This window comes from Nanorana parkeri, unplaced genomic scaffold (assembly GCF_000935625.1).
Source record: "Nanorana parkeri isolate BGI_ZX_2015 unplaced genomic scaffold, ASM93562v1 scaffold38, whole genome shotgun sequence".
NCBI classification, from domain to species: domain Eukaryota; kingdom Metazoa; phylum Chordata; class Amphibia; order Anura; family Dicroglossidae; genus Nanorana; species Nanorana parkeri.
In genome coordinates, this window is record NW_017306306.1 from 566,329 (window position 1) to 589,431 (window position 23,103).

The following is a 23,103-nucleotide window of genomic DNA, read 5'->3' on the forward strand; positions in this document are numbered from 1 at the left end:
GTATTCGTTCAAGCCGCTGACAGATTGCGCTATTAGGCCTCATTCACACTGCTAAGAGTCGGCCCGTACAGATCCGTGGGACGTGCACGGCCGTATCGGGCCGTTCCCGGGAAGGACAGGTGCTGCGTGTGATTTGTACGCAGCAGCCTGTTCTTCTCTATGGGAGGACGCAGCTGTACGCTCACCTGAACTGCACGTCCGTGTGGATGTCCGTACTCGTACACAGACAGGATGGATCCTATCTGCGTCCGAGCATGGACACCCGCACCAGCACGGATGTTTATGGGCCAACTCTGAAGGCTGTGACACACTGCATGCAAAGCCGTGCAGAGCGAAGCAAAGCTGTCCGGCACGGAGCTTTGCGTGCTGTGTGTGAGCTGAGTGCAGGCACATGATTGACTGTACCTTCAGCCAATCGGCTCCTGCATAACAACCAGCCAGACGTCGCATCGCAACGCGCCGGTTTATACGCGCGAGCCAATTGGCTGAAGATGAAATATTTCATCTCGGCACGCTCAGCTACGCGAGCTCTCGCAAGCTGAGGTGCCGAGGAGAAAATGACATGACCCTGCTCGCGAAGGCCCTGCTCGCTCCACGCTGCTTCGCGTGCAGTGTGTCACAGCCTTTATGCAGTGTGAATGAGCGAGGCCTTAGTGTTGCAGGGAAGTCTCAAGTGGCTGTAAAGGATCTCTGGTGGGCAATGTAGGATGTGAGGCTGAGACCACCATAGACCTTGCAGTGCCCATCTGAGTTCCTGCAAACCCCACCAGAGACCCCCCAGAGCCCACCATAGACCTTGCACAGAGACTTTAAGGTGGGCTGTGCATGATCTATTATGGACTGTGGAGGGTCCCTTTCCCTGCACACATGCTGCTCTTCTTACCTGCAGCTCCCCAGCCTGCTTCCATTCTGCATCTTGCTTCCAGCCTGCATCTTACTTGAGCCGCCCGCAGCCTCCGCCGACCGGGGCCGTGTCTATCTTGGTCCCATCAGATCTGCAGCCGCGATGCTTCTTGGAGCCGCCATCCCATCTGCAGCCTCCACCGGCCCAGGTCCGCGTCTTTCTGCAGCCGCCGAATCTTCTTGGAGCGGCACCGCAGCCTCCGACGGCCGGGCCGCTTCTCCCTCGGCCCCGGCCACACCTCTTCATACACCCGCCAGCTCACTGCCAGGCCCCGTTAGCAGCCACCTTTTAAGGCAGCCGACGCAGCTTGATATTGTGCGCCCGGCGCCTTGTTCGTCCCCAGCTTTCCTCTTTGCAGGGGGGCGAAACATGCCGCTCCCCTGCAAAGTGCCGCTCCAGGCAAACGCCTTGTTTGCCTCGTGGTAAATACGCCCCTGATGCTTATACTTTTCAGAGGTCCAATATTGTTCTATGTACAATCCTTGTTTTATTGATTGCATGTAATATTCAAATTTTCTGAGATTGTGGATTTGGGGTTTTCATTAACTGTAAGCCATAATCATCACAATTATGACAAATCGCAGCTTGAACTATCTTGCTTTGCATGTAATGAGTCTATCTCATATATTAGTTTCACCTTTTAAGTTGCATTAGTGAAATAAATGAACTTTGCACGATATTCTAATTATTCAAATTTCACCTGTACATATCATAATGAAACCAGAAAAAAAGACATGCATATAACAGCGATAATCCCCTTCCAGGAAGCTCAATCTTCAGGACTTTTTCACTCACCTGCATGCTGCCGTGGTATTTCTTTCTCACATGCCCTCGCAAGGGTATGTGGGAGCTGATGTTCAGCCCAGAGCTGAGGCAGCAATAATATACAACCCCTAGTGGTGTCACAGGCAGCACTAATAAACTCCAAATTCAATGGTTGCAGTGTTAGCAATAAATAACCTCAGGTTCCTTCACTGGTGTTCAGTGCCCCAGCCCCCTCCTCCCCCCTATTGTCAGTGGCAATAGCAGTGCACATTTACATCAGTTCCTGCTCAAAAAGAGCTTACAATCTAAGGTCCCTATCTCATATGCATACAGTACATATAGGGCCAATTTAGACAGGAGCCTTTTAACCTACCAGCATGTCTTTGGAGTGTGGGAGGAAACCAGAGTACTCGGAGGAAACCCACGGAAGCACAGGGAGAACATGCAAACTCCTTGCAGATAGTGATCTGTCCAACCAATAAATACCCCCCCACCCCAATGGTGTTTAGTTGGATCAAAAATAAATCCCTTTCATTGGTGTTTAGTGGTTACTTACCTGAACAGACACTTCTCCCCACCAGGTCATGTCAGCCAGTAGATCACTTGACCCGAATGTCAGTTGCAGGTGTCTGAACGCAAAGAGCATTCCAGCACTCTGCACCCCGCGACTACTATACATTGGGCATAGGTCAATGTCATTGACCAAATATAGCCATGTGGCCATATAACGCCAATGACATCACTTCTTTCCTTATAAGTTTTTTTCCCAAAACCAAAAGTACAACTCCTGGGGGGAAAAAATACATTCTAGTAACATAATTAGTTATTAATTTAAAAAGAATAAAGCTTAGAGAATGTTTTTAGGATTATGGCACCTCAATGGCATTACCCCTAATGATCCAAGATTGATGAAAGACAAGATTCTGATTGGCTGTTAGAAGTTACCATACTTTGCTTTTTATATTATCTCATAGATCTAATCAAGAGTATTATATTATTATTAATGTTATTTTGTTATTTCCTCCTGTAGACAAATGAAATTCTGGAGCTGCAGCGGATGCGGATGAAGGATGAGATCCGGGAGTATAAGTTCCGTGAGGCCAGGCTGCTCCAGGACTACACCGAGCTCGAGGAAGAGAACATAACTTTGCAGAAACTGGTCTCCACGCTGAAACAAAACCAGGTACGTTCTGGTATTATTCTATAATGCTGTATCCTTTATTTGAAAATGTATACCTATTAAGATTTTACAGGTAGCCAAACTTCAGCCCTCCAGTTGTTGTGGAACTACAAATTCTATAAGGCATAAGGCATTGCGAGACTTAGGGATTTGTAGTTTCACCACAACTGGAGGACCATAGTTTGGCTTCTCCTGCTCTGTAAGTGTAAAATATCCTTGTGAAAAGTCTAAGTTACCAGTGGAACAGGAACAGAGCAATCTTCCAAGGACAACTATTGTCGAATGATGTAGAACTGATAGGGCCACCCACAGCTCGCTGCTGACTCTTGTTGATGGAATCTCAGCATATATCGAGACGAGGCGATGGTATATTTGAAAAGATTAACAAATGCTTTATTCGTGCACGGGAAACTCAATACAGACCATGAAAAAGTTTGGAACTGTTCCTCACTCAGTCTTGTAAGAGTCTCAACCCCCCCCCCCCCCCACCCCCCCCTTCCTGTCTTGATGTTTTATACAGTTCCTTAGTACATCCTGTGTTGAGTCACTTCAGTCATGAGGCGAGGAGGATTTCCTTAATGCTGTTTTTCCGTGTACGTCTGCTCAATCAGTATGCAGGAAGCCTGTGACTTTGTAGTTAAGCTGAGCAGTTTCGAAAGCTTGGTTTAACTCGAGAAAACACACACGTTAGTTATATACAAATTTAAACATATTAATTGGTTCACTTAAGCAAATATTAATTTCACACTCTCGAGCAGTGTATAGTCAGCTTAAGAGAGGATTCTTTTTTCACTTCCTGTTGTGTCTCTGAACAGGAGAATACAGAAGGCACACACACTGTTTTGAGGCTTGACATGTTTGGTATCTATTTACTTGGGTTTGATAAACAGTTGCGCTAACATCATACAACAACAAAAATTTAAGTGCCACCATTTTATTCTACAGGGTCTCTGATTTGAGGAAATATATATTCTAGGGGGTTTACGTAATCTTCAGGCCTAAAATGTGCATTTTAACGTGTGCAAAACCGGCTCTGGCAGCGAAAGGGTTAAAGACTACGCACATATTAAATCTTCTTTACTAGCCTGTTTCTTCATTTCCCCCAAAAATATGCAAACATTAGATTACATTGCGGTTTGTACTTTCCGGTTTGTACTTTCCAAAAGCTGTCATTTTGGGGTTTGTTTGTAATGCATGGCATGGCATTATTATTTCATATGTTTTGTACTAAGAAATATAGGAAACTTTAAAAAAAAAAAAAATGTCTCTCTTTTTTTCTTTATATATGAAATTTAAAAAAAAATGGTTATTAACTACCACCAAAACAAAGCTCTGTCAGTCCAAAATGTATTTTGGTACAGTGTTGTATGACATACCGGTAGTAATTGACAGTAAAAGTACCACAGCACTGAAAACTGATAAATGGCCTGGACTTGAAGGGGGTGTAACATACCGTTCCTAAAGTGGTTGAGTTCACTTTAAAGGGGCCCTGTCACCAACTTCTAGTAGTTTAAAATTTTACGTGCAGCATTTTTTCTTTCCATAAACAATTTTTTATGCGCTTGGCATGTGCCTTTGAACTTGCTAGCAAACAACTTCTGTAAGAGTCAATTCACTAGCCCAGCCTTCTCTATTTTTGCATGTCACAGTGTCTAATTACTCTCTGTGCTGGCCCAGTTCCTTTGCTCCTCCCCTCTACTTCCTACTTAACATTTTTTATGTAGCTGCCAGGGCAGGAATTATGGGGAATACTTAAAGAACTCCGGGAAGCATAAAAAGTAACCCTTGATGTGGGGCTACCCCCACACTGCAAGGTTAAGTCCTCGTTTTGGTCTAGGGTGTACAGTTAAAGATGAAATCACCCGATCCTTGGTCCCATGTTAGTGACAGCTCACCTCCCTCCCCCTCCGCCCTGGGTGTGGGATGTTCATGCAAGTGAATGGACATAATGACGTCACAGGTCCTTAGACGGCCGGAGTCAGAGCCTGGGGAAAAGAAGGGGCTGTGAGGACCGGTCTAGCATTCTGGCAGGACTGGGAATCAGGTGAGTATATCTTTTTTATTTTACATCATAGACCAAAATGAGCTCTTAACCCTTGCAGTGCAGGGATAGTCCTACTACAAGGGTTCATTTTTATTCTGCCAGGAGTTCTTTAATTGATAACTCCATCTGCTGAGCTGCTGACATTACAACCAAGATGGTGGCACTCAGCAGTCTCAGGGCTCTTGGATGGTTACACAAGGAAGGCTTTTACAGGTAAATGACATGCACAGAATATGCCATAAATAAAAATGCACATATAATCTTGGGGGGAAATTGTTGTTTAAATAAATGGTCTAGCAACAGGGTCTCTTTAAGGTGCCTCAAATACAATGGCAGCTTGATGAATTGGGGCTGATATTTTAACAGTGACTACTTACTAACTAAAACGGATAACAACAACACTGCAAATCTATTCAAACAAATGTACAGCAGCCCACAACTCCCTAAAAGTGCCAATATTGCCATTATGTATTCACTTTAAGATTGTCTTATCGGCATGTGATGGTTAATTTTTAATAAAGAGAGCCAAGACTTCATGCATGTCACCATTCTATGGAGACGTTGGGAGTCAGTCACAAGTGTGTACATCTTGCCAAGATAAATAGCCTTAAAATCCCACAAGAGTTTAATTAGGAGATATATCACATTTCACACCAAAACTTGTATTTATACCTCCAAGGAGCTCTCCATCCTTTAGAGACTTCAACAACTGTCCAATTATTTCTGATTTTTAACAAAAGCCTCTCCTCTTTATTAGATCGTTATACTACAAACACATTTTTTACTTTTGTAGGATTAAAGCTGAATTCCAGGCAGATTTAAAAAGACCAATTCATGCAGTTATATATTCATTAAAAATCAATAAACCAGCACTGTCTCTACACTAATAAAATAAAACCATACACACCCTCAAAAAGAGGCTTTATACTTTTGGCAGGCTGGAAGTCATAGTTTCACTCTAGTATTCCTAACCCCAAGAACAAAAATGTAATATAATGTAATCAGTCCATAGATGTGCCCGATGCATTAGTGTTCTTTTTTCCTTAATTGTCACCAGATGATCCTGCCAGCAACACACTTCCTATGCTAGAGTGACAACCCTAGGACTCACTGTATTGAATCTCTGAACAAGCAACATTGTTACCCTAGAACAAAGTGTGTAAGGACTTCAGAACAACCCCTCCTCCCCCCCACATACACACACTTATCCCTATAGCAACAATCAAATGTGTTCTGTAGTTTACAGAGGTAACCTGGGCAGGTTTGGTAAGACTTCTTGAGATAACACTGTAGGGTGCACAGGATTCAGGACAACACTGGATTTCTGGCAGAATCAAGATTTATTTTTATTACGCTTATCGAACAGACATGATATATGAGGTTGATGTACGGTTCTCTTTGCAACAGAAGTTGCATTTTCCAGGAAAAAGTTTCTTCTTAACTTAGTGAATGAGGAACAAATAAGAGCAGTTCATTGTTAGGGTTTACATACACTTTTAGCCCTCATTCCCACTGTAATCGGCCCACACGTACAGCTCCGTGCTGCATGCATGGCCGTACCAAGCAGCTCCCGGGAAGGACAGGTACTGCATGTAATTAGTACATCCATGCGGGTGCGGGTGAGCGTACTCGTATGCTGACAGGATGGATCCTGTCTGCGTCCGAGGCGGGAAAAAACACGCTCCCGTACGGACCTGCACTTGAGGTGAGCGTAGGGCGGCGTACGGCCGCGTAGTCCCATAGAGAAGGACGGGGGCTGCGTACTAATTACATGCAGTACCTGTCCTTCCCGGCAGCTGCTTAGTACGGCCCTGCTGCAGCACGGAGCTGTACGTGCGGGCCGATTACAGTGTGAATGAGGGCTAAAGGTGACCATGCATCAGTAAAATTTTGTTCAAACAAAATTTGTTTTTGGAGCATTTGTTCTATTTTCTAAGAATTAATGGGGCCAAATCAACCATCCATTATGACCATAGTAATGAAAAAAATTGGAGGAGCAGGATTGACAATCTTTATTGAACGAATGAAATGATAACAGTGAATGTGATTTTGATTCAAGAAACTCCATTTATTCCAAAATTGAATGTTAAAATCAAATGAAATTACGAACAAGTCTCTGATGGCATTTTTAAATATTCTGATGAGATTTTCATATGAACGTTCGTATGGCCAGCTTTAAGGCTTGTTCCCGTGAGATACACCAGAAGAAATGTAGCATAATTATCAGTTGAGGACTTGCTTATGTATTGACCCTGCAGTTGTTTCTTTGTTTGGTAAAGACGCACAAGATCACATTTATCAAAGGAAAATTCCCATGAGGAATGTTATGGTGCCTGTTGGTAATTTTCAATGCCGTGGTCACCTCATCTAGGGAAAAGTTAGGTACCTTGGGGGGCAATTTAAAAAAACAACAAAGACACTTGATACTTTTTCCTTGGTTTGCAATGTAGAGACAGAGGAACTGGAGCTGATTATTAAACATCACGTTGTCAGAAAATTAGACTTGCAATTTGTATGCAACCGCAACAGCTTATAAGAGGATTTCAGCAACACATGGTACTTTTGGTATTTGCACTAACAGTTACGTTTTCAGGGCATGCTTTCAGGGGCCTACTCTCTTCTAAGGTCCAAGCAGTACTGATACACATAGGTTGAGGGCTGCTGCAGACCGGGGCGATCCGGGACGCGCAAACTGGGACCGCACGATCGCGTGCAGTTGCACACAGTGGTTGCAGCGCGGTCCCATGGATTGGGGTTTCATCCGCGTGGCAATCGCTGAAAAAAGGTACATGTACCTTTTTTTGCGACACACGACACACTGCTTTTTTTGCCACCATCATGTTCGACTGCACGGGGGGAATTGCGGTGGGAAACCGCGTGATATTGCCGGTGCAACTTGGGTGCCATTAGAAAATAATCTGTGACCGTATGGCAATCCGCACGGTTTCATGCATGATTGCCGCGCAAACACGGATCGCGCAAGTGTGAACCTGAGCCTTAGCAAAATGTAAGACAAATGTAATCTGAGCCGACCTGTGTTTCATTGTAACAGGTCAGCTCAGATTATGAGGCTGAGTGATTTTCACTCAGCTCATAATTCTCCTTTAATGATCAGGTGACAGCGGCCACATCTGAAAGCAGTACTCTGTATGTAATCATATCACATATGATTACATGCTTTTTGGAATAGATCACTGTTCCTGGACGCAACAAACAGCTTACAGATGCAGCCGCTGTCACCCGGTCATTAACTTGAATTGGTGACATTGGCAGCTTCTAAACAGATTATTTGGCATTCCTGCCGCAGGACTCCCAAAACACACATTCACACATAGTGGGAATGCAGCCTTAATGCTATTTTTCCTTAGAAAATGTATGCTGTATTTGCTCACTTCTCCATTCTATTAATTTCATGTTGTTGTGTTGTCTGATATAGGTTGAATATGAAGGCCTGAAACACGAGATCAAGCGCTTTGAGGAGGAGACGGTGCTCCTAAACAGCCAGCTGGAGGATGCTATTCGATTGAAAGAGATAGCAGAACATCAACTGGAGGAAGCCCTGGATACACTGAAGAATGAGCGAGAGCAGAAAAACAACCTGCGGAAAGAGCTAGCACAGTACATCAACATCAATGACAGCATGTACAACAACCACATCAACATTGCTGTGGATGGGCTGAAGTTCTCAGAAGATGGGGAGTCCAACAACGAGGAAAAGATGAACGGACACATCCATACCCCTCTTGTCAAAATAAATGGGGATTATCGGACTCAGGCAGTTCGTAAGGGGGAGTCACTCCTTCCCGTCTCTGACCTCTTCAGCGAATTGAATATATCAGAGATGCAAAAACTCAAACAGCAGCTTATTCAGGTAGGTGGAAGCATATGGTCACTCACAGAGATCAAAATGTGGTTTCTAAAACTGCATTTATAATGAATATGTTGCCAAACTGTAACTATATTCTGCTACTCTTTATGAGCAGAATTAATTCTTCCTACCACCTTTCCCAGTGTTAGCATCTTCCAGCATGCCATGCAGAGTCTCTACGGGCAGATGGGCAATCTGAGAGGAGGACAAGCATTTATACGGCTGTAGGTGGTACTGGTGAAAATGAACCACAAACTAAATTCCAGCATTGGATAACATATTATAGGGCCACCATCCATTTGAATGAGAGATATTTCACCATTATTCCACAAACCTTTCTAATGAACCTTCTAAGGAATATCCTGGATGTGCAGATCTTGCCTCTATCCCAGTAACATGGACTCCTCTTTGTCAGATGTTAAAGTGTTGGGAAATTGGAATTACCCTTTAAATCTAAAGCTTAATTGAAGTAACAGAGATACAGTCCGATAAACAACCTCCATTCTTCACCTATCCTTCTCTGAAGTACAAATCTGTTTGAGGACACTTGTACTGAGGGGTGTAACTGTTACTCAGCTCTGCCAGCACAGAGCACTGCAACCCGAGGGCTGGAAGCAGCATTTAGAGGTATTTTAAGGCATTTTTTTTTACCAGAAAGCAGGTGCAAATTTTAACAGACAGGCGTACAGGACTATAAAGTGATAAAAATGAGTGAAATTTGATTTGAGCTTTAATAGTTCATTTTGTTTTGATGGGCCCTTCATATTACAATAATCCTAAATCAGTAAATAAAAAGAAAACACCAGCAGGGACACAGAAAGCATAAAAAAGTTGGCAAAGGTTGTATCCTTTATATGCTTTACGCCATTTGTTTTTATTCTAAGTTTTTGAAAGAGGTGGGAATGCGTTTGAACCTCTGTTCTTATTGCTGTCTGCATCCATGTTGAAGATACAGTATTTCACATCCACATTTACATTCTGTTCTATCTGACTCCCATCACCTGGTCAGGAAGTTTCTCAAACAGGGACCCAGACAGCAATTAAACCAACTTTTCTTTTTTTTTACTTGAACAGGTAAATGTTAGAACTAGGGATGGACCGATACCGATACTAGTATCGGTATCGGTGCCGATGCCGAGTATTTGGGCAAGTGCTTGTACTCGCCCAAATGCTCCAATACCTAGCCCAATACTTGAGCTTCCGGTATCAAGAAGCCGGGCAGTGAGTCATTATACGCTGCCCGGCTTCCTGATTGGCCAGGAAGCCGGCTCCATGCTCCCTCGTCACTTGTGATGAGGGAGCATGGAGCCGGCTTATCCGCGCTATCAGGAAGCCAGGCAGCGTGTAATGACTCGCTGCCCGGCTTCCTATTTGGTCGGGAAGCTGGCCAGTCAGGAAGCCGGGCGCCGTGTAATGACGCGGAGCCTGGCTTTCTGATTGGCCAGCTTCATGCTCCCTCGTCACCTAGTGACGAGAAGCATGGAGATGGCTTCCCTGCTAATCGGGAAGCCGGGTGGCGAGTCTTTACACGCCGCCCGGCTAATCAGGAAGCCAGGTGGCGAGTCACCACACGCCGCCTGGCTTCCTTAATGGGACTTCCGTCAGTATTCGGGATCGGCGAGTACCGTAAAAAAATATTGGTACTCGTAACCGAAAAAACGGTATTGGTGCATCCCTAGTTAGAACCTAAGTAGACTTTTCAGGTCTATATGTTGACTTCTTGTGTAGTCACTGAGAGAGGAAAGTCTTTCCCGCTCTATCCAAAAGTAAAAAAAAGATTTGTCTGTTCTTTTTTTTATTACCAATCTGGCAGTGTGTAGGTGTAGTTGGCATCATACTTAATTGCATGGAATCATATTACAGTATATAACATAGAGTCTGTCTCTGCTGAAACGCCTCTCATCAATCATAATGATTCTACCATTTCTCTTTTTGCTGAAGAATGCACAAAAATGAAGGGATTACTATTTGTTCAGTGCGGTCAGTATTTCACCATTGACATTATTGATTTCAGCATGTGGATAATGGACTGGCACTGCTATAAATATAGACTCCCCACTCCCAAGGGCAAAAGTTTAATTCTACAGTATTAGTGCCGGGACATATAACGGCCTTATATAACCTCCTGAAATATAAGCTGTACAATTTAGCTATTGTTTAAAGTGGACTCTTTAGTAACTTTAGAAGTTTGCATGACTAAATCCCTGACATATTGGCACCCTATACAGAATAAACATTTTAAATAAAATGTATACCCTTTAACAAAAACAGTCGTTGAGCTTCAGTCCAATGACTTTGCCTAGGTTGACATGATGCAATCAGTCTGCTGCAGGCAGGTGGAGCATTTCCTTAGTCTTCCCTCTCTCTGTTATCAGATCGAAAGAGTGAAACTTTGTAGCAAGTTACACGGTAAGAGGCTTCAGCAGTGTCTAGAACTGCACATGCACCATGATTTACATGTTTATTTAATTTCTGGGCCTCTCAGTCCTGGAAGTATATGGTGACCCTGGATGGGGCCTTAACAAAGATGGCTCCATCTTTCTGGAGAAAAAAAGGCATTGTCAGGGGTAGTACTGGGAACACTATGAGAGAACATTGACACATCCAGGTATTTATTACATGTATTATACAGGTATTTATTGCACTTCCAGATATTTAAATGAGGGTATAGGTTCTGCATGACAGTCGCAATGAGGACCACTATGATTATCTGCTCATGTGTCTACCACTGAGTATCTGTGTTTATGAACAGATTGAGCTTCCATAACTAATCTATGCAAGTACATAAATGACTGCATTACGTTTAATTATAGTATAGTAATAGATCCTGGCATTAGTAAAAATATCAGTGCCTTAGCATTAATGTAACCTCATCTGCAACTTTCTTTCAGTGGCCATAAAACAAATTTGAATTCAGCATAATGGTGGTTACTGTTATTTATGATATTACTGTAGTGGCAGAACCTGAGATCGGTATTAATGTAGCATCTTCACATCTTCCCGGAGAGAGGCTATCATATGTCACTGTACTGCTTATATGTCAGTAACATTTACGATAAGCTTTGCACGGCTGACATTGAGTACAGGAGAGAGCACAATAACTGTTAAACTACTACTTCAGTTAAAGATAGATGGTGACTGGTCAAAAAATCAACCATCATCCTATGGCTCTATGGGACTTCAGTGGCAACATCTCTGTTTCCATCTCCTTCACCTGCCATTTTAAAGACTTCTACAGTTTGTATGATAGAGAATGGATCAGGAAGAGAGGGATGGGAGAACAAAACTGCAAAACATACCTGGGCTCTAATCTGGAGATCTGGAGTGCATTCACCCACCAAATTACAGAATTGGACCCATCCTTTAAATGGGTTAGTGCTTTAAAGTTAAAGTAATCCCCTGTATTGGTTACGTTAGTGCACCCCTCCCATTATTCCTTTGTTCCTCCATAACTAATTCCACAAGTTTTCTCATATTTCAACTGTAGGATAAGATGTAAAGGGAGGCTCTTTAAAGTGGTTTTTGGTTCACCTTTGCATTGAAAAGTGAGGAAATCACAGAATGAACCACTATATTGGGTGTGAATGCTAGCACTCTTTCTATATTTCAGTTGCACTACCTGTTTACAGTTCTCCAATTTACCAAAACTCAGTGTCTGACTGCTAGGGGGTAGTACTTTCTCTGAGTAAGATATACCTGAGAGGGATTTATTATTATTGGGTGGGATTTTATGGTAAATGGTGCACTCCTTCTTGTCTTGGGATTTCATAAAGAAATGTCAGCAAACATGGGAAAGTGGAGGAACATAGTAGTAGTCCCAACAAATCCTAAAAATGTTTAATAATCAGGTTATTATTCAATTTTGAAATTCTTTTAGTCCCCTAGAAACAAATTATTGAAGGTGGCAGAAGTCTTAACATTTACCATAATTAATATTTTAATTCCACTGCAGTCTGTGTGTATGCATATTGGTATGTTGTATTATTAATCATTTCCGCATTAATATTTCATAAACGGGCTATGCACCATAGAGAGTTTCTCAGGTTGTCTGGTACGCCTAGCCACTGTATTCTCCCTGATTATGTGTTTATTTAAGAGTAGCCTTTTAATATAGTGCAATCAGTAGTTTGGTAAGGATATCTAGGTAGCTTATAGTAAAAAGGTTAAAACTAGGAACTAAAAAAGCTCACCATTAAAATATTGCAAAGGTGTGTGTTTAGATGTTTAACGTGGTTTGGTTCACAAAAGCTGATTTTTAATTGTTTTTTCTGTGCTCCACTATAAAACTGACCTTGAACTATGTTACTAAATACTATAAGTGTGGAAATGCATGCAAGACCTGACCAGCCTTAAAGTGACATTAAACCCTCAGATTTTTTTACATAAAACAATACTGTAATGTGTGCATTACTGTAATCCATGGTTGTTTCCCTTCTCTTTGCTGATCTTCCTTTTAAATCCGTATCTCTTCTCATGCTGGGCAGAACTTCTGTTTTGCAGCAGACTGCCTTGTCTCTGAAATGGATACATGGTGTCTGTGTGCAGGTTCACAACCTGAGCCAGCACTACAGAAAGAGGCACTCAGCTGCAAATGGAATTTCTGCCCAGCATGAGAAGAGATACGGATTTAAAAGGAAGATCAGCAAAGAGAAGGGAAACAACCATGGATTACAGTAATGCACACATTACAGTATTGTTTTATGTTAAAAAATCTGAGGGTTTAATGTCACTTTAAGGTTTCCAGTCATGCAGTGACGTCACTGACACAAACATTTGGCCAAACATTCACCGAAGAAAGGGGGAGAAGAACAGGGAGAAAGGGACTAGCCTTGCAGGATTAGGATGGAGCACTAGTGAATAGGACAGGTTTTCCCACCTCTCTGATATGTTCTTCCTCTCGAAGTTAGTTGGCTGGTGTTCATACCCCCACTGGCAATGAGATAATTGTCTAAGTTGGCCACATCACATAACTGTCATGTCTATATTTAGGTTTAAATACAATCTGTGAGGTTATAAAACTGAACCCTAGACACATAAGTCATTGCATTGTTGCGAAGCTCAAACTTCAGCATAAATAATACACCTATGAGTTTTCCTTGCTGGCAGACCGCTTCTAGAATTTCCCTCTGTTTGAATGGGGTGTACCCTTCTGTCAGCATTATAGGTAGTTGGCGTGGCAAGTAGTGGTCTGTACCCACCCATTCATGCCCTACTGACTGATAGCTAAGCTCAGCAGTCACCTAGTAGGTCAGATGTTTCAGTAAAGGAAAAGCTATTGTGAAGATTTATAATTTTCCCAATCCCCACTATGGCGATATAGAGCAGTGACTGCATTCTACAATATGTTGTTACCACCCTATCCCAAAATACTATTCTATTGAATGTATCTACGTTAATGTCACATCACGTTAGGTGTGCATAGATGCTATACATTTTTAGATCTGAGCATGGATGCTGTAGCCAATCTCTTGCATAGTACAGTTAAGTAACCAGACCTGAGTCTGTTGCTCTCCTCTATCTATGTCCATTAATCCCTTATTAACACTGTTTATTTTTTAAAGTATGCTATAAGCTACTAAGTATTTGGCATTTTGCACAGTAGAGTGCGGACTTTGACACAGTTGCCTGGCTTGAACATGTATTGCAATATATGCAAGGTTCCCTTTTATCTTGTTTCCTCTTCTATCTCCTTTTATAATATCACAGTTTAAGAGGCTTGATACCTGCAACATACAGGACTGTATAACAGAGATTACAAAAAAAACCTGACCCAAATTAGTTATTGTCCACATTGTTTTAACCTTTATTTCTTGCTAATTCCAATGTTAGTTTTCTCCTCTTTGCTGGGAAATTGAACCAATGGCTTGTTAGTAACATTTTGATAACCCTCAGGGCTTGTTCACACCATGTCCGGATCATGTCCAGACCAGAACAGTTTGTTCCCGGACCAAAAAAGCATCCCCATGTATCCTTATGGTATTTCTTGACTCAGTTCACACCAGCGCAGTCCGTTCCGGTCTAGACAAAAAAAATACTTCTTGTCTACTTTTCGTTGCTCTGGAACGCATGGAAACGCAAAAAAAAAACGCATTGCAAATGCCCTGGAACACACTGGACTACACCTAAAAGCCCATGTTAAGCTAAAAAAAACTGCAGAAAAATTGCTGCTAAATTGCGGTAAAAACGCGACAGAAATGCACTGCACTACGTTTGTAGATCTGCTACAGATCTGGTCCTGACATGGTGTGAAAAAGCCCTCAATAATAAACGGGAAAGCAGAAAGATTATGGCAAATGTTTGATGTACTCAGTGGGGTAGCTTGGCACTCCTGTACCTGGGGCAAAATATGCTTCTGGCTTAACTTGATGCTTAACATTATTATTCGTGTGAATACTCCCTACAGCTGACATGCCCATCTCATAACCTCTTATACCTCCAAACCCGCCATTTACACCTAACCCTCTTAGTTTCTATAACTCCCTCCACCTCATTTAGGATCTCGATGGACAGGGTGTTCAGATGTAATAAGTAAGGTCTATGAGTAGGGGCCTGTTTGCAAGTGCGTACCCTGGTAAAACAACAGTCAAATATATACGTTAAAGCCCAATTCCAGATTGGCACCCCCTAACCTGTTTGGTGCCCACACCCTGCTCCACCCCCTTGCTGGATACATACCTTTTATTCATGGGTCTTACATCCAAGCACATGTCTTCCTCCTTTTCTACATTTACCAGTAGGCAGTTCCTGAATGCTGTAGAGAATGTGGCGCCGTTCTCTGCAGCATTCCCGTGTGAGCCCAAGGCAGCTTAATGACATACCCCAGGGGACAGGTTCTAGATGCTCTGCACTCTCAGGAAGCTGGTTAAATGGACATTAGCCATTCAAACCTGAAGAGGACCAGCACTGGATCACAGTGTGGTGAATCTGTGGGGCACAGTGATAGATGGTGAGTATTGATTGTAAGCCCTCACAGGCAGGGGCCCTCCTTACCATCTTGTCTTGAATTGTATTGTGATTGTAATGTCTTCCTTATATTGTAAAGCACTGCGCAAACAATATATAAATCCTGTATAATAATAATAATAATAACATTGCAGCAAGAGCTGCTTTTTTATTTTTTAAACTTATTGGCAATTAATTTATCTGTTTTTTTTAATACTAGAGTTGGGCCTTAAAGGGGTTAATTATATCAGGCTGTACAAATGAATGTATTTAGAAGCCATTTAGACCAGTTTAGGGGACAGCAAGCAATCAGTTTAGGGGACAGCTGTAATTTTGGCCTGTCTAGCATTGCCCTAAAAATACTCAGATTTTCTTTGTGTTTTCTTAAAACAGATGTAAGTCTTGTTTTTGCAACCTTCACATACTTGACACATGCCCGTCTGTCTTCTAATTTGTCCTTTTACGGTAGTTGGCAGACCACAAACTCAGTCATTGGGCAGCTAAGACAATTAAATCAGCAAGAAAGAACTAAGGTTTAGCAGTAGCATCAAATATCAGATGTCAAAAGTCAAGCTGGACAGGGACAGTTAGATTTGTCTTTTGTTGAGTGCTATTGAAAAAATAGACTTACAGAATTTTAGTGACATGGACCTAATTTTTTTGGCAGCTAAATGATCTACTCCCTTTTTATGATGCTGTTTGCTTACATACAATGAACCTTAAAAGATTTATAGATATATATTGTAAAGTTATTTTTGTGTTTTTTAATCTAGCTGGTGCTGTGTTTCTCTACAGGTTGAGAGGGAAAAAGCGATCCTGTTAACCAACCTACAAGAGTCTGAGACTCAACTGGAACTAACAAAGGGAGCCTTAACAGAGCAGCATGAACGGGTCCATAGGCTTACAGAACACGTGAATGCCATGAGGAGGCTCCACAGTGGTAAAGAGCTGGACTCTGATAAAGCTGAAGTGTCTGGAGAGGAGACCCATGACTATGACATTGACATCAACGGCCTTGAGATACTGGAATGCAAATACAAAGTGGCTGTTACGGAAGTGATAGATCTTAAAGCAGAACTTAAAGCCTTGAAGGAAAAATACAATAAACATATAGAGCGCTACACAGAGGAGAAGACAAAACTGGATTCGAGGATCCAGATGTATGATGAAGAAGTTATGGATCTAGAGAAGGCCCGTAGGGAGAGTAGTGACAAATTTATTCTGTTAGAGAGGGAGCTTCATATAATGACTGCTATAGCAAATGAAACCCACAACACCCTTAATACAGCTCAGGATGAGTTAGTGACTTTTAGTGAAGAATTAGCCCAACTCTACCATCATGTATGTCTATGTAACAATGAAACACCAAACAGAGTTATGTTGGACTACTACAGGCAAAGTAAGGGTACCCGTAGTGGAAGCTTAAAGGGTCCCGATGACCCCAGAGGACTTCTTTCTCCAAGGCTGGCCAGGCGGGGTATAGCTTCACCAGTGGAGGCAAGAAGCCCTTGTGAGCCAGTCCCAAAAGAGAGCATAGATTCCAGTAGGGAGCCAACCCCTCAAAAGTCTGCTACCGTCTCCCCCATCATCACTGCCCCCCCATCCTCCCCTGTATCTGACTCTAGTGATATTCGAAAGGAGCCAATGAACATCTACAACCTCAATGCCATTATCAGGGATCAAATTAAACACTTGCAAAAGGCCGTGGACAAGTCCTTGCAGCTGTCACGTCAGCGGGCCGCAGCCAGGGAATTGGTACCAATGATCGATAAAGACAAGGAAGGCTTAATGGAGGAGATCCTCAAGCTCAAGTCTTTGCTTAGCACCAAACGGGAACAAATAGCAACGCTCAGAGCTGTGTTAAAAGCAAACAAACAGGTAATTTCCATAGTACACATTCAGTTTATTAACTGTCATAATCCATCTGTAAAGATCAACCATTGGTTGGTCCTTATGCAGTACTGTAGCTCAGGTCTCTGCTGTGGGCACTTGATGTCATTTGTAGTTTTTAAAGCGAGACCAGAAATGCCGTGCTGAGTAATGACTAGCAGATGGTAAAGGTTCAAGGCTGATCTATACACCATTATAATAATGAACATCAAAATATACCAGTAAGTTTCATTATGCTCCAGAAGGCATTAATCATTAAAAACACCTCCTTATTTCGGTATTCAGCCAGTTTCTCCCACCTCAGTTTCAGATGATGAGACTTAAAGGGGTTGTAAAAGCTCTGGTGAAAATACTCTTAGAGGTGGGACTGAGCCTTTCTTCATGTGTCTATCAGAGTATAACATTGACTTGTTAAAATTACCTCCAGCCCACTCAATACAGTAAACTATGCCTCCACCTAAACCCTCTTCCTCTCCACCATGCAGGTCTGTACATTTTGCAAAGGCTGAAAGCTCCAACATTGTCTATAGCCTAGTGCTAGGCTGCCCGCCTCTGAGCACTAACGTCCTATAGACTTAAATGGGATGTTGCTCCTGCAGTATAAATAGGGCCTATTCAATTCTAAGGAAAGGTTGTGCTCTTCTTTGTAGCTCGTAGAAAGAGAAGACAAATGAACCAAAAACCCCTCCACTAATTTGTGATGAAACTGAAACTTGTATATGGCTGCTCTTTTAAGAAAGCTCAACTGTGCTTTGCATTGGTTCCATGAAGGGATCTTGGGTTCCTATTGGCCCACCTCACCATAACCTCTCTGGTTATATTTTATTGTTGCTCCCCTAGCCCTATTTCAAAACAGCCATGTTTTTCATACACTGCCAACAAGCCTAAAACAGTTATATGCAGTTTGGAATAAATGGCTCTATAATATCAGGCTGTATCCGTGCTATAGCCCAACTATTCTGGATGTGCAGTTTGTCCAGGGGCAAAAAGGAATGATTGCCATGATTTAAATGGGATGCATAATTTGATTTGTGATGGAAGTGAGACATGTAGGTACCTTCTGTTTTAAGAGCACTCTAATTAAATCTGTCCAAAAAAAAGAGTATTTCTACAAAGTCCAGTTGTCTTTTCCAGTTGTCTATTCATAAGAAAATGGTACAATAATAAGGCATAGGGGCCCCTTATAACTCGTATTGCTTTTAGTAGATATGAAAGCCTAGCTTATTATGTTGTAGAAACCTTGACATTCCTAGCTGTGTGGGAAGCATGCTCTGTACAGAGCCTCTGCTATCTCTCAATAAGATGCCTTTGTTAGTGGGAGCAGACTGATGCTTGACGTTAATGCTACCACTTACCAGAGAACTAATTTGTTATGATGGCAATTAGGAATGTTGTTATTCAGACTGCAAAATGTAAAGGATAAGTGCACTTTAAGACAAAGTGCATTCATCTGTTTTGCCCCTATCGCCTAACCTTACCTAACTCACCCCTCACTTGGGTGATCTTCCTATATTTTTATCCTTTTATTTTGAACAACTGCCTTGCTTGCATGCTTGTCTTTTTTAACCTTTTGTAATTTTTGTATGTGTACTTTTCACCATCTTGAGGTATTTAATATACAAATAGTAAGTCAGCCTAACAATTGTTCTAAACGTATGCATCAATCCGAGGAGACAGTGTGAGCCTGTTATTATATGTGTAACTCTGTAGATGAAAGTGCTAACTGCTAGAGAAAGCAGCACGTGTGTTTGCAAAATCATGCTTATCATTCCTCCCAACTTTCTAAGAAGGAAAAGTGGGATATCGTATAGTACTAAGTATGTTAGCATAGGACGCCCCCCAATGCCACACCTCCAGTGACGCAGATCACAAAAAAAGAATATGCAAAAAGTGAATGGTTGAACCCCAAATTTTACACCAATTATTTTCATTTATACTGGCCCAAACCCCCAAAACAAATGCAGTCATTTAGAGATTGGATAAAAGGTTAAGTGCAATATAACACTCCTGATATTTAATATTTTTTTTTATTAAGATAGATCGGACCAAAAAGAGGGACATCTTATGGGGAAAGAGAGACAAAGTGATTTGGTTTGAAAAGACGGACAATCCTTCTAAACCAGGGAGAGTTGGGAGCTATGTATTTATTAGCCTCTTATCTGCTATGTTTTCTGATTAAATATTGCCAGAAACATGGGTCCCCTACAGGCCTGTAATTTGTGAGCAGTGACCACTTGTGAGTGTTTCCTGTCTCTGGATCAAAGGATTTGTGTTCTCAGATCGTGCTGCCATTTTTTAAGAATCACAACTTTTCCATATTTTCTGAGCACCCCTTAACCATGGCAATAAATAATATATGTAAAAATGAAAATCTGCGCTCCTGGAGCTATCTAAAAAACAATTAAACCTGAAGCAGCTATGAAAAAAAGGGGGTGAACCACCTTAGAATAGAATAGAAAATAAAACACAGCGCTAAAGGTTAGGCACATAAAAATAAAGTAGGTGATTGTATGGATAGATATAATAATTATATCCTCAATGTGGGGCAAATAAGTGTTCACAAATGATTAAGAGTGAAAAAACTAAAAATACCACAGCACTAAAAGTGAAGAAATGGTGGTTATTATATCGTATAAAAATGTAATAATTGTGTATAAGTTTGGTGAACGTTTTGGAAAATAAAGTATTAATAAATAAATTATTATGTTGAAATTTAGTATTAAACAATCCTATTAAGACCAAAATTTGTGCATACTCTTTAGTAAATAAATATACTCATTTCAAACATATTGACAGCAAATGTAAATCACAATAGTATTTATTAAAAATAGCAACTTACATGTAAGATATATAAAATTCGACCGACCATACAGCTCAAAAACAGCATATAAAAACTCCTCGTGTGTAAATGAATCTGCCTCTTTGACGCGTTTCATCATGTCACTTTTTCAAAAAAGGTGGATATCCTGATATCTGCCTTTTTTGAAAAAGTGACATGGCGAAACACGTCATTTCTTGAAACACGTGACTTTTTCAAAAAAAGGCAGATATCAGGATATCCGCCTTTTTTTGAAAAAGTCACATGATGAAATGCGTCAAAGAGGCAGATTCATTTACACACGAGGAGTTTTTATATGCTGTTTTTGAGCTGTATGGTCGGTCGAATTTTATATATCTTACATGTAAGTTGCTATTTTTAATAAATACTATTGTTTTTACGTACTGCACCATGAGGGCTCTCTTTTCTTAAACCCTAAAAACGTTTTCGGGACTTGGGAAAAGGATCGTTAAAACCGCACTCAGGAGAAGCCACTACTAGGTTTGAAAGATAGCTGAGGAAGGCTGCAGCACCGCAGAGGAAAAATCTCCTTTCGTCTGGTTCCAGTGTGGGGAGGATCAAGTCCTATGCGAGAGAGGACCGTGGATCAAACTATCACCAATCTGAGATGCTTGCTTGCTCACTACATGCTGGTGAGTACCCATTAATAGGGGGGCTGCTGGATCAAAGAGAAAGGGATCAACAAATACTTTTTTCTTTTCGTTTCTTCGCCTACAAAACCGCTCATTGAACACTATTAACTTCTGATTGACACTTTCATCTTGAGATCGCTACTTAGTATCAGTTTAAAACTGACACAGACTGCTGATTGTTACTTTGTGATTTATGTGGTTTTTATTAGACATCACCGCCTAAGTTATATATCATTTTCCTTCCTAGATGTTAGCATATCTTATCATTAATTAACTAGGTTGGAATTGAACACTTTTTAGATATACACTGATTTATATTTTCATTTTTCCACTTACTTTCACTGTTTGATCGGTATTAATTATTATATGACATATTCATTTCTTTTTTAAACGCTGTTTCATTTATTCATTCATTCATTAATTTATTATTATTATTATGATCTGACACTAATTTGTAATTTGTAACACTTCATGATTGTTATCAATATCAACTCACCGCTGAATTTTTAGTGACATTGTGATTTTAGGTTGTGAGGTTTTTTACCCACCACAACAAACGTAATGATTTACATTTGTTGTCAATATGTTTGAAATTAGTATATTTCTTTACTAAAGAGTATGCACAAATGTTGGTCTTAATAGGATTGTTTAATACTAAATTTCAACATAATAATTTATTTATTAATACTTTATTTTCCAAAACGTTCACCAAACTTATACACAATTATTACATTTTTATACGATATAATAACCACCATTTCTTCACTTTTAGTGCTGTGGTATTTTTAGTTTTTGCACTCTTAATCATTTTTGAACACTTATTTGCACCATATTGAGGATATAATTATTATATCTATCCATACAATCACCTACTTTATTTGTATGTGCCTAACCTTTAGCGCTGTGTTTTCTTTTCTATCCTAATAAATAATATATATTTAAGAGATATAAAGCACAAGCACATATCGGACCTGTTTTTGGTTACACTCTTGCTCTCCTTATTTGAATTAGCTGTGTTTCACATGGTTTATATTTCCAGTTAAATTTACATAGTGCGTTGAGATCTCTGGCAGTGTGCCGCCATTGTTGGGATAATAGTGTTTCTTTAAAGCTGAACTCCATGCAAGTGGCTGAATAAACAGTAAAAGTACATATGTGCATGATGTTATGCCAGCCAGAGGAATTGTAAATCTGATTTATGGGCTTTGGATGCACTTACAAAGTGTACATGATTTGCTTCTGTATTTGTGAAGTATTTTTTTTTACAGGAATCCAGTAAAGTACATTTTGGTTTGGATTGTATAAGACAGTTTTAAGCTTTCTTTGTGCATTATTTCGCGCTATGTTTTTTTAAATGCACTATGTTCTATTCTTATGCATTTGTACTGCTTTTATTTCGCAGTGCTTAAACTGATCTCCAGACAAACAGCAAAATACCCAGATGAAATACATATGAGGGAGCTGTTTTACCTGCCAAGTCCTGAGATGTACACAGCTCTGTCTTAGAGCACAGACTTGTCTGGCTGGGCAGTAGACTGATTTTTTTCTGCTGCAGTTTAGGTCTTGTCCTTCCCCCAGCCTGTGACTGGACAGTGAAAGTAGAAGCAGCAGACTGAAGAGCTCATCTCTCTGTCACTCTGCTCTTTCCTGCTATGGCGAAGTCCCTTTTTGGCACATCAGCACTGCAGGACAACTGATTAACGCCTCACGTTCCTGCTTTTAAGTGCTGAAGCCGAGCTTTCGTTTTAACTGATGTTGCACTAGCAAAGGATGCTTAAGCATCACAATCACTTCATTACTATTTCATACAATTTGTTGCAGCAGTATTTTCCAGGAGTGCATACTTACATTAGGGTGACTTTGTTAGTAAACAGACAATATTCAGGACACTTCACTGAATAGCAACCCAGAACATTGCTGGCTGAGAGCCCAGGTATAGACATATCCATTGCCAGCTGGTTGTTTATAACATTTTCTGTTGCGCATATTGTGTATCTGCTCACCTCTAGTGTTATAATATGCAATCTGTCTATTTAGTA

At 41.0% G+C, this 23,103-nt stretch overlaps 1 protein-coding gene across 1 annotated transcript in view; it reads left to right on the forward strand.

The window, feature by feature from the left end:
* BICD1 (BICD cargo adaptor 1) overlaps positions 1-23,103 on the forward strand; it is a 147,540-nt gene that overhangs the window by 82,523 nt on the left and 41,914 nt on the right. Inside the window, exons 3-5 of the mRNA XM_018570381.1 lie at positions 2,700-2,852; positions 8,330-8,764; positions 16,499-17,581. Of these exons, the coding sequence (XP_018425883.1) occupies positions 2,700-2,852; positions 8,330-8,764; positions 16,499-17,581 (1,671 nt within the window). The remainder of the gene's footprint in view (positions 1-2,699; positions 2,853-8,329; positions 8,765-16,498; positions 17,582-23,103) is intronic.